Raw genomic sequence first — 17,796 nt, 5'->3', positions numbered from 1 at the left:
AGGGCAATGCCCTACAAAAGGCTCTTTTAAGGGCTATTGGTAGTTTATTGTAGGTTAGGGGGTGTTTTTATTTCTGGGGGGCTTTTTTATATTTATAGGGCTATTAGATTAGGTGTAATTGTTTTTATTTTTGATAATTTTGTTTATTATTTATTGTAATCTTAGAGTTTATTATTTTTCGTAATTTTAGTGTTTGTTACTTTTTGTAATCTTAGATTTTTTTGATTTTTTTTCGTAGTATAACTTTTTTTAAAATTTGTCATTTAGTTTTTTTAAATTTTTCGTACTTAGGATTTTTTTATTCATGTAATTTAGGTTTTTTAATTGTTAGTTTATTTTATTGTATTAGAATAGTTATGTTAGGTTAATTTATAGTTTAACCCCTTAACGACCAAGGACGTGCCAGGTTCATCCTGCAGAAACTGTCAGTTAGTGACAATGGATGTACCTGGCACGTCCTTGGTCTAACTGAGTGCTGGAAGCGATTGCGATCGCTTCCAGCAGCTCTCAGGGTATTGCAGTGATGCCTCGATATTGAGGCATCACTGTAATACCTTTTTTAAGCATCTGATGCAGAGAGAGCCACTCTGTGGCCCTCTCTGCACAGGTAGCGATGCCGCCAATCGTTGGCGGGTGAGAGCTTAGCAGGGAGGCGGGTGGGTGGCCCATCGCTACCCAGCATCCGCTTCCTGTAGGTGCAATGTGCACGCCCGGTGCCGGGAGAGTGCGGGGGGGGGGCTGTGGGAGCGCACACACGCAGAAACCACTGCCACCAATGATCCCTTAATTGTAGGAGAGAGGGAGAGGAGACATTTTTAAAAAAAATAAGTATCAAAGGATCTTGGAGGGGGGTATTGAGGGGGGGCAGCTACACTAGAAAAAGCTCTATTTTATAAAAAAAAAATCCAAAAAAATGTTTTTGGGGGCAAACTGCCAGTACCCAAGATAGCAGGAAATAGGTAGCGGGGGGAGGGTTAGAGAGCTGTTTGGGGGGGATCAGGGAGGTTGCGGGCTATCACAGCTGAATAAATATTTTTTTTTTTTTTTTTTTTTTAAAAACCTTTTATTTTAGTACTGGCAGACTTTTTGCCAGTACTTAAGATGGCGGGGACAATTGTGGGGTGGGGGAGGGATCAGGGGTGGGATGTGTCAGGTGGGAGGCTGATTTCTACACTAAAGCTAAAATTAACCCTGCAAGCTCCCTACAAGCTACCTAATTAACCCCTTCACTGCTAGGCATAATACAAGTGTGCTGCGTAGCAGCATTTAGCGGCCTTCTAATTGCCAAAAAGCAACACCAAAGTCATATATGTCTGCTTTATAAACAATGGGGATCCCAGAGAAGCATTTAAAACAATGTGTGCCATAATTGCACAAGCTGTTTGTAAATAATTTCAGTGAGAAACCTAAAGTTTGTGAAAAAATTTGTTAAAAAAGTAAACAGTTTTTTTATTTGACATGAAAATATACCAAAATGGGCCTAGATCAATACATTGGGTTGTCTACTACACTACACCAAAGCTCAAATTAACCATACAAGCTCCCTAATTAACCCCTTCACTGCTGGACATAATACACGTGTGGTGTGCAGCAGCATTTAGCTGCCTTCTAATTACCAAAAAGCAACCCCAAAGCCATATAAGTCTGCTATTTCTGAGCAAAGGGGATCCCAGAGAAGCATTTTCCACCATTTGTGCCATAATTGCACAAGCTGTTTGTAAATAATTTCAGTGAGAAATCTAAAGTTTGTGACAAAATGTGTGAAAAAGTGAACAATTTTGTTTATTTGGTTTTATTGTTTATTGTTTGGTTTCATTACTTCACTGCTATATTACTTGTTGTGATTACTGTAGTATTATTAATTTATTTTAAGTTTCTTAAAGGGATAGTCTATTCAAAATGAATCGTTCATGATTCAGATAAAGCTTGCAATTTTAAGCAACTTTCTAATTTACTCCTATTATCAATTTCTCTTCGTTCTCTTGGTATCTTTATTTTAAAAAGCTAGAATGTAAGCATATGAGCCGGCCCGTTTTTGGTTCAGCACCTGGGTAGCGCTTGCTAATTGGATGGCTACATTTAGACACTAATCAGCAAGCACTACCCAGGTGCTGAACCAAAAATGGGCCGGCTCCTATGCTTAAAATTCCAGCTTTTTTATACAAAGATACTAAGAGAACGAAGAAAAAATGATAATAGGAGTGAATTAGAAAGTTGCTTAAAATTGCCTGGTCTTTCTGAATCATATTTAATTTAGTTTTGACTAGACTATCCCTTTAAATAGAGTGAGTCCAATTGAACAATGTTTTAGAATGCAATAAGGATGTTTATCATATGTATAACATAATGTGTAAATAACACATATTGATAGAATCTTTGTGTTATCCTAATCTGCTGCCCCTAACACCGCCGACCCCTATATTATATTTATTAACCCCTAATCTGCCGCCCCAACGTCGCCTCCACCTACCTACAATTATTAACACCTAATCTGCTGACCAGACCACACCGCTACTATAATAAATGTATTAACCCCTAAAGCTAAGTCTAACCCTAACACCCCCCTAACTTAAATATAATTTAAATCTAACGAAATAAAATAAATCTTATTAAATAAATTATTCCTATTTAAATCTAAATACTTACCTGTAAAATAAACCCTAATATAGCTACAATATAAATTATAATTATATTGTAGCTATTTTAGGATTAATATTTATTTTACAGGCAACTTTGTAATTATTTTAACCAGGTACAATAGCTATTAAATAGTTAATAACTATTTAATAGCTACCTAGTTAAAATAATTACAAAATTACCTGTAAAATAAATCTACAATTATCTACAATTAAACCTAACACTACACTATCAATAAATTAATTAAATACAATACCTACAAATAAATACAATGAAATAAACTAACTAAAGTACAAAAAATAAAAAAGAACTGTTACAAAAAATAAAAAAATATTTACAAACATTAGAAAAATATTACAACAATTTTAAACTAATTACACCTACTCTAAGCCCCCTAATAAAATAACAAAGACCCCCAAAATAAAAAATGCCCCACCCTATTCTAAAATACAAATAGAAAAGCTCTTTTACCTTACCAGCCCTGAAAAGGGCCCTTTGCGGGGCATGCCCCAAAGAATTCAGCTCTTTTGCCTGTAAAAAAAAAACATACAATACCCCCCCCCAACATTACAACCCACCACCCACATACCCCTAATCTAACCCAAACCCCCCTTAAATAAACCTAACACTAAGCCCCTGAAGATCTCCCTACCTTGTCTTCACCACACCGGGTTCACCGATCGGTCCTGAGGAGCCTCCGAAGTCTTCATCCAAGCCCAAGCGGGGGGCTGAAGATGTCCATGATCCGGCTGAAGTCTTGATCCAAGCGGGAGCTGAAGAGGTCCATGATCCGACTGAAGTCTTCATCCAAGTGGGAGCTGAAGAGGTCCATGATCGGGCTGAAGTCTTCTATCAAGCGGCATCTTCAATCTTCTTTCTTCTGGATCCATGGTCATCCCACCGACGCGGAACATCCATCTTCACCGACGACTTCCCGACGAATGACGGTTCCTTTAAGGGACGTCATCCAAGATGGCGTCCCTCGAATTCCGATTGGCTGATAGGATTCTATCAGCCAATCGGAATTAAGGTAGGAAAATTCTGATTGGCTGATGGAATCAGCCAATCAGATTCAAGTTCAATCCGATTGGCTGTTCCGATCAGCCAATAGAATGCGAGCTCAATCTGATTGGCTGATCGGATCAGCCAATCGGATTGAACTTGAATCTGATTGGCTGATTCAATCCCTTAAAGGAACCGTCATTCGTCGGGAAGTCGTCGGTGAAGATGGATGTTCCGCGTCGGCGGGATGACCATGGATCCGGAAGAAAGAAGATTGAAGATGCCGCTTGATAGAAGACTTCAGCCCGATCATGGACCTCTTCAGCTCCCGCTTGGATGAAGACTTCAGTCGGATCATGGACCTCTTCAGCCCCCCGCTTGGGCTTGGATCAAGACATCGGAGGCTCTTCTGGATTGATCGGTGAACCCGGCGTGGTGAAGACAAGGTAGGGAGATCTTCAGGGGCTTAGTGTTAGGTTTATTTAAGGGGGTTTGGGTTAGATTAGGGGTATGTGGGTGGTGGGTTGTAATGTGGGGGGTATTGTATGGTTTTTTTTTACAGGCAAAAGAGCTGAATTCTTTGGGGCATGCCCCGCAAAGGGCCCTTTTCAGGGCTGGTAAGGTAAAAGAGCTTTTCTATTTTAATTTTAGAATAGGGTAGGGCATTTTTTTATTTTGGGGGTCTTTGTTATTTTATTAGGGGGCTTAGAGTAGGTGAAATTAGTTTAAAATTGTAATATTTTTCTAATGTTTGTAAATATTTTTTTTATTTTTTGTAACTTAGTTCTTTTTTATTTGTTGTACTTTAGTTAGTTTATTTCATTGTATTTATTTGTAGGTATTTAATTAATGTATTGATAGTGTAGTGTTAGGTTTAATTGTAGGTAATTGTAGGTAGTTTATTTAATTAATTTATTGATAGTGTAGTGTTAGGTTTAATTGTAACTTAGGTTAGGATTTATTTTACAGGTAATTTTGTAATTATTTTAACTAGGTAACTATTAAATAGTTATTAACTATTTAATAGCTATTGTACCTGGTTAAAATAATTACAAAGTTGCCTGTAAAATAAATATTAATCCTAAAATAGCTACAATATAATTATAATTTATATTGTAGCTATATTATGGTTTATTTTACAGGTAAGTATTTAGCTTTAAATAGGAATAATTTATTTAATAAGAGTTAATTTATTTTGTTAGATTTAAATTATATTTAAGTGTGTGTTAGTGTTAGGGTTAGACTTAGCTTTAGGGGTTAATACATTTATTATAGTAGCGGTGTGGTCCGGTCGGCAGATTAGGGGTTAATAATTTTAGGTAGGTGGAGGCGACGTTGGGGGCGGCAGATTAGGGGTTAATAAATATAATATAGGGGTCGGCTGTGTTAGGGGCAGCAGATTAGGGGTACATAGGTATAATGTAGGATGCGGCGGTGTACGGAGCAGCAGATTAGGGGTTAAAAAAAATATGCAGGGGTCAGCGATAGCGGCGGCGGCAGATTACGGGTTAATAAATATTATGTAGATGTCGGTGGTATTAGGGGCAGCAGATTAGGGGTACATAGGGATAACGTAGGTGGCGGCGGTGTGCGGTCGACAGATTAGGGGTTAAAAAAATTTAATAGAGTGGCGGCGATGTGGGGGGGCCTCGGTTTAGGGGTACATAGGTAGTTTATGGGTGTACTTTAGAGCACAGTAGTTAAGAGCTTTATGAACCGGTGCTAGCCCAGAAAGCTCTTAACTCCTGGGGGTTTTCTGCGGCTGGAGTTTTGTCGTTAGATTTCTAACGCTCACTTCAGCCACGACTCTAAATACCGGCGTTAGAAAGATCCAATTGAAAAGATAGGATACGCAGTTGACGTAAGGGGATCTGCGATATGGAAAAGTCGCGGCTGGAAAGTGAGCGTTAGACCCTTTCCTGACTGACTCTGAATACCAGCGGTAGCCCAAAACCAGCATTAGGAGCCTCTAACGCTGGTTTTTGACGGCTAACGCCAAACTCTAAATCTAGCCGTTAGTGAGGAATCTCATAAAGTACTTACTTGCCGGAACCAAACTCGGGCTCTCTCCTCATCTATGCGCCCGTGATCTTTAAGGTAATGAAAAAGATCTCCTGTATCCAGAGCAAAGTAGAAACAGAAGGTAAATTATGATGAAATAAATTTGGTTTGACCAAGAGTCAAATAAAATAGATAAAATAAAAAATCTCAGTAGGAATTGAAGAGAGATAAAGGAAAAAATGATTGCAAATAGGAAACTAAAACGTGTTAAGACCAGTTACTATTATACCAAACAGGTTAAATGTATAAAAATAATGTACCTCCGCTTAAATATTCCATGCATAGGTATAATATGTCTTCGGCGTCTACCACTTCATATAGTTTTACTGTAAAGGAGAGAAGATAGTGGTGAGAAGGTCCATGGAGATAAGTAGAAGGAGATTGGTAACAACTTGTATATAAGAGAAGGAAGAAACAGCATTTCAGATGGGTCATTGGGTCTTACTTACCTATGTTCGGGTGATCCAGCATTTTAAGGATTGTAACCTCAAGGGGAAGCTAAAAAGTAAAGGAGTCAAGTTACTAATAGAAGACGGTGGTAAATAATGATAACAATAGAAACTGAACCACCTTAAATAAAGTAGCCTCATAAAACAGCTAACAGGTAAAGTAAGTTCTAAATCTCTAGTTATTTATAATAACTTGCTGTGTGTTTAACACTCCTGAGTGCCAACTAGACCTATTGTGCATGGCATTAGTCTAGACAACTGCAGTAGTTATCTATAGCGTAAAATACAGTCTTTAGTAGATCTGCAGAAAATTAAATTGTACATTGATTAAATCAGTTCTTTACCTGCTGCAGACTAGATGGACCCATATTGCTTTTGTAGATAACTTTAACAGCAACCTGAAAATATAAACAATATATATATATACAATTAGACAATATGCGGTTTATTCTTTAAAAAGGGGTTTCACAGTGTGACAGGGCAGCTAATTTTCAATCAGCTAGATTACGAGTTTTGAGCGCTATAGGGAAATTAACGAGCGCCACAAAAGCGTTGTTATATCACCTCCCTATAGCGCTGCTATTACAGGTTTTGAAAAACCCGGCTTGCGTGGGCGATATGGTTGCGTTGAGCTCCATACCTCACCCAAATACAAGCGCTGCTTTGACGTGCTCATGCAACAATTTCCCCATAGACATCAATGGGGAGAGCCGGCAAATAAAAAAACTAACACCTGCGATTACGGAGAAGAAGCTCCGTAGGGCAGCCCCATTGATGTCTATGGGGAAAGAAAAAGTTATGTTTAAACCTAACACCCTAACATAAAAAACACGTCTAAACACCCTAATCTGCCGCCCCCGACATCGCCGCAACCTACATAATGTTATTAACCCCTAATCTGCTGCCCCTAACATCGCCGCCACCTAAATAAAACTATTAACCCCTTATCTGCCGCTCCTGATATCGCCGCCACCTAAATACACTTATTAACCCCTAATCTGCTGCACCTAATATCGCTGCCACCTATATAAAACTATTAACCCCTAATCTGCCGCTACCGATATCGCCGCCACCTAAATACACTTATTAACCCCTAATCTGCTGCCCCTAACATCGCTGGTACCTTAATACATTTATTAACCCCTAATCTGCTGCCCCTAACATCGCCGCCACCTAAATACACTTTTTCTTTTTATATCTTTTTATTTTGCCAAAGAAAAAAAAAAAAAGAAAGAACAATTAACAATAGGTGTTTCCAACATAAAAGCAGATAACAAAATGCTTCCAAAAAATAAACGTTAATACAAAACAGAGTACAATCTCACTTAGAAATTAATAGACACCTTCAGCGGGTAGAAATGTTCACCTAACCACTCGAAAAAAAAAAGACGGTTCTGACATGGCATTTTTTCTTAATACATAAAGACCCTTACCAAAACTATAATCTCCATTAATGCTATATTCTCTAGATCCTATCCGACACACACACAGAGAAGAGGAAGAGAAAAAAAAAAAACACAACCCCCCCCCCCTCTCCCCTACCAGTTTCCACCACAATCTTTCAAGCAAGCAGCCACTCACCTCTGAGGTTAGCTTCCAATAAGTAGAGAGAGTTCTTAAACGGCTGCAGGATCAATTTTTGAGTTTCCTGATCTAAAGATTTGATAAAAATCCCCCATTTATTTAAGAAGAACCTTATATTATTATCTATCTGTGCCTGTACTGAGGCTTGTTCTAGAAACATTTGATATGTTATCCCATTTTTAAATTCAGAAAATCTGGGTTCTTTATTAGACTGCCAGTATTTTAGTACCAGTTTCCTACCAAGCAATATCATTGTATTTATTAATAAATGGCTAGGACCTGCTTCTTCCTGGTTTACTAGGAAAAAGACTACATGTTTACTTACTTGAAAGTGTTGATTTAAGATTTTAGTGACCCAGAATGAAATTTTCCCCCAGAATCTTTGAATTACAGGGCAGGACCAGAAAAGATGGAACATATCTGCTGCAAGGTACTTGCATTTACTACAAACTATCTTCTCATGTTTTTTATCCCACCGAGCCTGCCAGCTGGGTGTATAATAACATTGATACCAAATCTTTAACTGTTGTTCTTTAAAATATTCCCCTCTCATTGCCTTTGCTACCCTATCTCCAGAGTTCTTAATTAAGACTGAGTCTTGTGAGAGTGGAGGGCCCTCTAGTGGGCCTGTAACATCACTAAGGGATTACCAACTTGAAGTCTGGAGATTGTGTTTGTTTGTTACATTGTTGCAGGAGAGGAGGCGGTGTTTTGTTCTTACCTTTATAGGGTCCTGCAGCAGAGTATCCGGCCTCTTTTTGGTTCCAGACTTCAAGAGGAAAGTTTCTGTGTCCCTGAAGGAAGTTTTGCTGATGGATAGATCCAGGAGGAAATCTCTACCACCCAAAAGATATAGAGAGGTTGTGGAGATGTCATCCAGGAAGAGAGGACCTGCAAGACAAGCAGAGGAGCATGGGTTTGATGAAATTGTTCCCCCCCACCCCTCCCAAAAGGCCTACCCAGAGGAGTTTCAATAAGGGGAAAGGACAGGCTAATAAGGGGAAAGGTGGTGCAGGGAAAAAAGGGGGTGGCTCTGTGGGGCCCAGGGATGTGTCCCTTTCTCAGCCGGGGTGTATGGGCGGTGTGGAGGCCCAGGCCGGCACTAGTGGGGGGCGGGAGGCCCCTGGGGAGAGGTGTGAGGCGGGCAGGGGTCCAGCTGTCACCGGAGGGTGTGAACAGGCTGGGGCTTTGCCTGCATTGCCACCGGTAGCCATGGCGGCGGTACTAGCCCTGGCCCAATCACTGGCTTCTGTGATGGCCCCTGAGGCTCAAGGGCAGGGCGGGAGCGCGGCCCTGGCTGGCGGTGGGGTTGTGGCGAGTGGGGCAGGTGTGTCAGGGACCACGAGGCCCCACATGGCAGAGTGCGCAGCAGGCCCATCCCTCTCAGATGGCGGGTCGCGCGAGATGTTCTCCTCCAGCTCATCGGAGGAGGAGGAGTGCGGCCGCCATCTTGGAGGGAGGGTCAGAGGTCCGGAGGACACCGCCCCGCGACCGGAGCGGCCCAGGTAACTTGGGGAGGCTCCCGGTCGCGGGCGGGGCGGCAGAGGGCAGCGCACAGCGGAGGCGGCAGGACTTACCGGTCGTCATTAGGGCGGCTGGGGCGGCAGGATCTCAGCAGCGCGGCGAGGAGGCGAGGCCTAGTACAAGCGCGCATGCGCACACGAGTACTGATGGGCCTGTAGTGTGGGCGCAGGAGCGCCAAGGCCTGGTGGATGCTGGCTGGAGGTGTGAGTCTGTGGGGTTGAGAGCTGTGGGGCCTACGCAGACGGCGCAGGCAGACATGAGTCGCGGAGGTACAGGCGCGCAGGCGCAAGGGGGGCATAGAGCTAGCGGTCATGTGAGAGTGTCTGGAGCTGGAAGGGGCATGAATATGAGCAGCAATACTGTGAGAGTCATGGAAGCCAGCAGTGGCAGGAGTATGGGGGATGTCACTGGGGGCAGAGGGAGGACACATGCGGGGATAACGCATGTCAGTGCACATGGGTCACAGTGTGTTACGGTTGGTGAGGATGTGTATGGGTGTATGGTGCCTGGGAATATGAGGCTTGGTGGTGACAGGCCAGGAGTTTCGGGGGGTAGGCCTGAGGCACCGCAGACTGCACTGGGGCAAGAGGCAATGATACAGAGAGCTGTGGAGATTGCGCTGCGTGAGATGGCCAGGCAGCAGGCCCCTCAAGGGTTTAGTGCTCATGCCCAGGAGGGGCCTGGGCAAGAACTGTTGATTAGAAGGGCTGTGGTTGCAGCTCTGGGGATGGACGCTGGGGGGGATCTCAGGGTGGAGGGGAGGAATCGCTCTTTTGACGCTCCACCCGTTGCCCAGAGTACTCCCCAAGTTAATTTGTCTCCCCAGGTATCGAGTAGGAATACTTCCACAATGGCAGCAGAAGCATCCAGTGCGCTAGTGGTGGCAGGACAGTGCACAGAGCAAAGAGAGCAGGCCGGATCTTCGTCCCAGGCACCCATCGAAGCAGACCGCTCGGGAAGTTGTGAGTACTATGCACCACACACACTGCACGCTGACACAGGGTCCTCATCTAGTGTTTCAGGTTCAGATAGTGGGGAGGACCTGGGGCTGGTTGGAAAGGGTCAGCGTAGAATGTTTCGCTGGATCAAGAAGATGGCGGCAGGGCAGGCGAAGGAGAGGGACAGGGCGCCAGGACCCGCTGAAGGGGTCCAAGGGCCCGCAGGGCCTGGGGGCGCCCCCCCTGGGGCCGCGGTGCCTCGTAAGGTGGCGGCACAGGGAGACACGTACCCGTGTTTGGTGCATTCCCTGTACGGGCACCTCAAGGCGAAAACAGTGAAGAAAATACAGGAGGGTCGTTACGTTAATGTCTTTGACCTCTCACTGGACGCGTTTAGGGCGAAAGAAAGGGCCCAAGATGGGTCAGGCCCCAAAAAAGTGCGCAGGCCCGAAACATACGAGGAGTGGCTGAAATGCTTCCGAGTGCTGGCAGCGTGTTATGTGGATAGGTGGCCACTGCAGGGCCACAACCTTTTTAAGTACCAGGATACTATTGAGGATATCCATGGCAGGTTTAAAGAGGGTGCTTGGAGGGAATATGACATGGCCTTCAGGAGGAAGATGGTGGGCAACCACCTACTTCATTTCGGCACGCAGGACATGCACCTGTGGTCGAAGCTGGGGTTGGAAGGGGGCCCCACCCCCCCTACGCTGGCGCGGCTGGGATCGCCGAGGCAGAGTGCGAGGGTAGGTCGGCGCGGGCGAGAGTGCTGGAAATTCCAGGACAAGCAGTGCGACAGAGGGAGCAGTTGCTCCTTTCGCCACATCTGCAGATATTGTGGGGGACCGCATGCGGGGGTCGATTGCAGCAAACGCAGGGACTCGGGGCAATCGAAGCCAGCGCCAAAAGCTGGGGCTGTGGTCAAGGGCCCCAACCCCGCTTAAGCTGGCCCCTATGCTTCCCTGGCTGGCCCGTTATCCAGACAGGGGGGCAGCGGAACTGCTCCGGGGTGGCCTTGAGTGGGGCTTCGAGATACCGGTTACAAGGATGGTGCGTGGGTCTGGGGTACACAAAAATTTAAAGACGGCTTACGAATTCCCACACGTGGTGAGGGAGAAATTGGCAAAGGAAGTCGCATTGGGTAGGGTGTCTGGCCCATTTGCGGAATCTCCCATCGAGAACCTGGTGGTTTCGCCATTGGGGGTGGTGCCAAAGAAGGAGCCGGGGAAATTCAGGTTGATTCATCACCTGTCTTTCCCGAAAGGCGGGTCAGTCAATGATGCGATCGACCCGGAAATCAGCTCGGTGCATTATCAGTCTTTTGATAACGCTCTGGAGGTGGTTAGGGAGTGTGGCTCGGGGGCATTGATGGCAAAGCTCGATATTGAGTCGGCATTCAGACTGCTGCCCCTTCACCCCTCAGCGTTTAGGCTCATGGGGATGAGGTTCGAAGGGTCCTATTATGTGGACAGGTGCCTACCAATGGGGTGTTCCTTGTCCTGCTCACTATTTGAGTGCTTTAGTTCCTTTCTGCACTGGGTGGTCTGGTCGGCGTCGGGGGGTGGGGCGATCGCCCATTACCTCGACGACTTCCTTCTGGTGGGGAGAGCGGGTTACGCGGATTGCGAACAGCTGATGAGAACCATGAAGGATGTAATGGCCAGTTTCGGGGTGCCCCTGGCGGACGAAAAGACGCAGGGCCCCTGCACATGTATCACGTTTCTGGGGATAGAAATTGACACAGTGCGTGCGGTCTGTAGATTGCCCGGCGACAAGGTGCAGCGAATGCTGCAGGCGGTCCGAGCAATTATGGAACGCGATAGGGTGCCTATCAAGGAGGTGCAATCATTGCTAGGCCTCTTGAACTTTGCTGGGCGCGTGATCCCGATGGGCCGGGTCTTCAATCGCCGATTGGAGGGCCAGTTGAAAGGCCCTCCAGGTCAGGCGAAATGGGCGCGCGTTACGATAGAGGTGAAGGAGGACTTGGAAGTCTGGGCCAGATTCTTAGTTGACTTCAACGGGGTGTGCCTCTGGAGGCACCCACCAGTCTCCAATCAGGCACTTCACCTCTTCACGGATGCAGCGGGTGGCTTCGGGTACGGAGCTTACCTGGATGGGGAATGGAGCGCCGCTCCTTGGCCCAGGGATTGGATAGAGGCCGGGTACGTCAGGAATTTGACGCTTTTGGAGCTGTTCCCCATAGTGGTAGCTGTAGAAATATGGGGTGCGCGGTTATCAAATAGGTCAGTGGTGTTTTGGACAGACAATCTAAGCGTGGTGTACGCCATTAATAGGTTGTCGGCGGCTTCACCTCATGTGGTGAGCTATCTGAGACACCTGGTGTTGCGCTGTTTGCAGCTCAACATCTCTTTCACCGCCAAACACGTCCCGGGAGTGCAGAATGTTATCGCTGACGCACTCTCTCGATTCAACTGGGGGCAGTTTAGGAGAGCAGCGCCCAGGGCGGCTAAGGAGGGTCTAACGTGCCCTTCTTTTCTTTGGCAGCTGGCGAAGGCTGGGAAGGCATCCTCGGGCTAGTTAAGACATCACTGGCTCCGAAGACATGGGCTACCTACCTGGGCCACTGGAACAGATGGGTGACTTTCTGTCGGCAGAGGGAGGTTCAGGTACAAGGGGCCTCGAGGGTGCAAGTGTTGGGTTGGTTGGCTCAGTTGAAAGGGGAAGGCATTAGCAGGGCTGGAGCAGTTGGTAGGCTGGCAGCGGTGTCTTTCTTTAACCAGGCTTTGGGTTTTGTCGACCACTCCAGGGCTTTCCTAGTAAGGAAAGTGCTGAAGGGATGGGGGAGAACTGCTCCCCGCGTGAAGGATAAAAGGGAACCGATTACAGCGGACAGGCTAGAGCAGTTGGCTCGGTGCCTGCAAGACGTATGCAAGTCTGACTACGAGACGTTGCTGTTTAGAACCGCTTTTGCGTTGGCATTTGCGGGTGCCCTTCGGGTGAGCGAACTGGTCTCCTCGTCGAAGACTGAGGGGTCCGGTGGGGTATTGGCGGAGCACGTTCGTTTAGCACGAGGGGGTGTGCTATTGTACGTTCCTATGTCCAAAACCGACCAGGAGGGCAAAGGCACATGGCTGCCTCTCGCGCGCCATGAGGTAGCAATATGCTGCCCTGTGCGTTGCGTAGAGGAGTTTGCGAAACTCCGTCCAGGACAAGGCCCGCAATTTCTCTTGCACGAGGATGGGTCCGCATTGTCCAAATTTCAGTTTAGGAGAGTTCTCGCTAAGACGGCTGAGTTGGCGGGCTTGGACCCGAAGAGAATAGCGGCCCATTCCTTTCGGATAGGCGCTGCAACTAGCGCAGCGGAGAAAGGGGAATCATCGGCGGAGATTAAGCGCTTGGGAAGATGGAAGTCGGCCCAATTTAAGGCATATATTAGGCCCACACCAGGTCCGCATTGCTAGGATAAGGGGCGGCCTGGTGGCTTTGAGCGTTAGGCGAGTTAGCTTCTGCGCGACACCCGGTGGGTTGGCGGGTGCGTGTGTGGGACAGGGCTGCTGATGGATTTCAGAAGGTGAGCGGGCGGTTGTTGCGGGGCTAGGGCACTAGCCCAGGTTTAATTTGGTGTCGTCTGTTTTACCAGGTACAGTGGGAAGTTCACCACCGGTGCGTGTGTGGATAGTGGGACACTCATTTATCCACTGGGCGTCCATCAGGGCATTGCGGATGCCGGAAGGGCGACAACTTGGATTCCGAACGTCCAGGGCAAACTTCCGGTGGTTGGGACGCAGGGGTCTTGTGTGGGACGATTTACCAGCCTTGTTGCAGGATGCACATAGGAGGTGGGGGCAGCCGAATGTCATTGTGCTGCATTTGGGGGGTAATGACTTGGGTGCATTACCGGCCCTGGACCTTATTAAAAGGATGACAGCGGATATTAAATGGGTGCACACGTGGTTGAAAGAGGTCAAAATAGGTTGGTCAAATGTGGTTGCTCGGCTGCATTGGCGACACATTGTGACCCAGAAAGCAGCCTATAACGTGCGGAAGAAGGTCAATAGAGAGTTGGGAAGAGCGGTCACGGCCTTGGGGGGCTTCGTGATTAGACACGATGGGATAACGGCCGACAAGAAGGACCTATTTCGCCCCGATGGGGTCCATCTGACTGATGTCGGGTTGGACATGTTTCTGTCAGATATTAAGAGCACTTTGTTGAGGGTATTATAGTTAAAAAAAAAAAAAAAAAAAAGCTGTTTGTTGTTGTTCATTTGGTTATTTGTTACTGTTGACATGTTATTTTATTGTAGGTGCCTGTCGGTTAAGTGGCGGCAAGAGAATGCCTGGCTCTTGTGGCGGGTGGTCAGGGCCCTGGGGAGCGGGCACGGAGAGAGAAGAGTGCCGGTCTAATTAAAGGGGGGGGTTACGCCCGCCAGGCGCCGGCCTGGGGGTCCTCTCCCTGGCGAACAAGACCGAACACCTCTAAACCATCACAGCTCTCTCTCAGTGCCATTGGGCGTGACAGCCGGGTGTCACGTTGCAGGCATCGAAAGGGGCCTTGACCATCTGACTAAAGGGGCTAGGTTAGGGTGAGATGCCGCCAACGTTTTGTTGTTAACGAACTTGTTGCCAAGTTTGGTATTAAGTAAAATGCCTAAGGCAAATTCGAATAACGCTTTAGGCATTAGTTATTCGTTTATTTTAATAAACGCGACCGTGACCGGTCTTTTCCTCCCAACTTGGTGTGCTGTCTTATTATTTCATGTTATGCTACACTACGTAGGACGTAATAGGGGGTTTAGACCTTATGAGAGTGGAGGGCCCTCTAGTGGGCCTGTAACATCACTAAGGGATTACCAACTTGAAGTCTGGAGATTGTGTTTGTTTGTTACATTGTTGCAGGAGAGGAGGCGGTGTTTTGTTCTTACCTTTATAGGGTCCTGCAGCAGAGTATCCGGCCTCTTTTTGGTTCCAGACTTCAAGAGGAAAGTTTCCCGCCCACCCGTCCCCGGAGTAGCAGTGGATTGGCGGCGATGCGGCTTGTAGGGTGAGCTAACCCGGCAGGGGTAGGTTTATTTGAGCTAGCCTTATGTAAGACCGGGTTCTTAATTTAGTCACCCACCTCTATCAATAGGGTTGTACGATTCGATTGCGAGAGGTCACCGTACTGGGTTGGGTTGATGCCCAGTTAGGCGGGTGGTCAGGGCCCTGGGGAGCGGGCACGGAGAGAGAAGAGTGCCGGTCTAATTAAAGGGGGGGGTTACGCCCGCCAGGCGCCGGCCTGGGGGTCCTCTCCCTGGCGAACAAGACCGAACACCTCTAAACCATCACAGCTCTCTCTCAGTGCCATTGGGCGTGACAGCCGGGTGTCACGTTGCAGGCATCGAAAGGGGCCTTGACCATCTGACTAAAGGGGCTAGGTTAGGGTGAGATGCCGCCAACGTTTTGTTGTTAACGAACTTGTTGCCAAGTTTGGTATTAAGTAAAATGCCTAAGGCAAATTCGAATAACGCTTTAGGCATTAGTTATTCGTTTATTTTAATAAACGCGACCGTGACCGGTCTTTTCCTCCCAACTTGGTGTGCTGTCTTATTATTTCATGTTATGCTACACTACGTAGGACGTAATAGGGGGTTTAGACCTTATGAGTTTTCACCTACTAAATCCCATTTAAGTTCCAAATATCTTTTATTGCTTTGTTCTTGAGAGGTAAGTAGGGCATAATAAGAGTGCGTGATAGAAAAATTTCCTGCTTGAAACATACTAATTATCTGCCTTAATATATCATTGTCCCATTCTATTGCCTTTATTTTCCTACACTGATCAGCATAGTGGCGTATTTGTAAATAAGAAAAGAAAAGGCGATTTGGTATATTGAATTCAGATTTACATTCATTAAAAGTTTTAATCGAGTTATCTTCTTTTTTGAGTAACTGTGCGATGTAGTTAATCCCTAAATCTGACCAGGCATTAAATCTAGCTGAGTCATAGCCTACCTCGAATTCAGGGTTACCTTTAATTGATAGATTTAGGGGTTTCACAGTGTGACAGGGCAGCTAATTTTCAATCAGCTAGATTACGAGTTTTGAGCGCTATAGGGAAATTAACGAGCGCCACAAAAGCGTTGTTATATCACCTCCCTATAGCGCTGCTATTACAGGTTTTGAAAAACCCGGCTTGCGTGGGCGATATGGTTGCGTTGAGCTCCATACCTCACCCAAATACAAGCGCTGCTTTGACGTGCTCATGCAACAATTTCCCCATAGACATCAATGGGGAGAGCCGGCAAATAAAAAAACTAACACCTGCGATTACGGAGAAGAAGCTCCGTAGGGCAGCCCCATTGATGTCTATGGGGAAAGAAAAAGTTATGTTTAAACCTAACACCCTAACATAAAAACCATGTCTAAACACCCTAATCTGCCGCCCCCGACATCGCCGCAACCTACATAATGTTATTAACCCCTAATCTGCTGCCCCTAACATCGCCGCCACCTAAATAAAACTATTAACCCCTTATCTGCCGCTCCTGATATCGCCGCCACCTAAATACACTTATTAACCCCTAATCTGCTGCACCTAATATCGCTGCCACCTATATAAAACTATTAACCCCTAATCTGCCGCTACCGATATCGCCGCCACCTAAATACACTTATTAACCCCTAATCTGCTGCCCCTAACATCGCTGGTACCTTAATACATTTATTAACCCCTAATCTGCTGCCCCTAACATCGCCGCCACCTAAATACACTTATTAACCCCTAATCTGCTGCCCCTAACATTGCCGCCACCTAAATACACGTATTAACCCCTAATTTGCCACCCTTAACATCGCCGCCACCTACATTACAGTTATTAACCCCTAATCTGCCGCCACCAATGTCGCCGCCACTATACTAAAGTTATTAACCCCTAAACCTCTGGCCTCCAACATAACTAACACTAAATAAATATATTAACCCCTAAACCTAACCCTAACGTAACCCTAAGCCTAAATCTAACCCTAATTTAAATATAATTAAAATAAATCTAAATTAAATTTACAATTATTACCTAAATAATTCCTATTTAAAACTAATTACTTACCTGTAAAATAAAACCTAACCTGCCTTACACTAAAAGATTAAAAAAAAAAAATTAAATTAATAAAATACACTTATCTAGATTAAAAAAAAAAAAAAAAAACACTAAACTACACAAAATAAAAAACAAAATTATCAAAAATAAAAACGAATTACTCCTAATCTAATAGCCCTATCAAAATAAAAAAGCTCCCCCAAAATAAAAAAAACCCTAGCCTACACTAAACTACCAATGGCCCTTAAAAGGGCCTTTTGCGGGGCATTGCCCCAAATAAATCAGCTTTTACCTGTAAAAAAAAAATTAAAAACAGCCCCCCCAACAGTAAAACCCACCACCCACTCAACCAAACCCCCCAAATAAAATTCTATCTAAATAAACCTAAGCTAACCATTGCCCTGAAAAGGGCATTTGGATGGGCATTGCCCTTAAAAGGGCATTTAGCTTGTTTACATTGCCCAAAACTCTAATCTAAAAATAAAGCCCACCCAATAAACCCTTAAAAAAACCTAAGTCTAACCCCCGACGATCCACTTACAGTTTTCAAAGATGAAAGCTCAAT

General features: G+C 45.7%; 1 protein-coding gene across 6 annotated transcripts in view; it reads right to left on the bottom strand.

The window, feature by feature from the left end:
- The window catches only part of LOC128666465 (serine/threonine-protein kinase MARK1), a 110,859-nt gene that overhangs the window by 46,855 nt on the left and 46,208 nt on the right, over positions 1–17,796 (bottom strand). For 3 of the 6 annotated variants that reach the window (XM_053721082.1, XM_053721077.1, XM_053721078.1), the window contains 4 exons: positions 6,494–6,547; positions 6,150–6,198; positions 5,961–6,026; positions 5,683–5,753 (listed from right to left, as the gene is read on the bottom strand). In XM_053721082.1, the coding sequence (XP_053577057.1) occupies positions 5,683–5,753; positions 5,961–6,026; positions 6,150–6,198; positions 6,494–6,517 (210 nt within the window). In that variant the 5' untranslated portion in view covers positions 6,518–6,547. Of the gene's footprint in view, positions 1–5,682; positions 5,754–5,960; positions 6,027–6,149; positions 6,199–6,493; positions 6,548–7,730; positions 7,803–8,454; positions 8,625–17,796 lie in introns of all 6 variants that reach the window. The other 3 variants (XM_053721079.1, XM_053721080.1, XM_053721081.1) reach the window with 2 other exon arrangements.

This window comes from Bombina bombina, chromosome 7 (genome assembly GCF_027579735.1).
Source record: "Bombina bombina isolate aBomBom1 chromosome 7, aBomBom1.pri, whole genome shotgun sequence".
In the NCBI taxonomy this organism is placed as follows: Eukaryota; Metazoa; Chordata; class Amphibia; order Anura; family Bombinatoridae; genus Bombina; species Bombina bombina.
The sequence above is the reverse complement of the archived record's forward strand: the minus strand, read 5'-3'. Positions and strand labels throughout refer to the sequence as shown.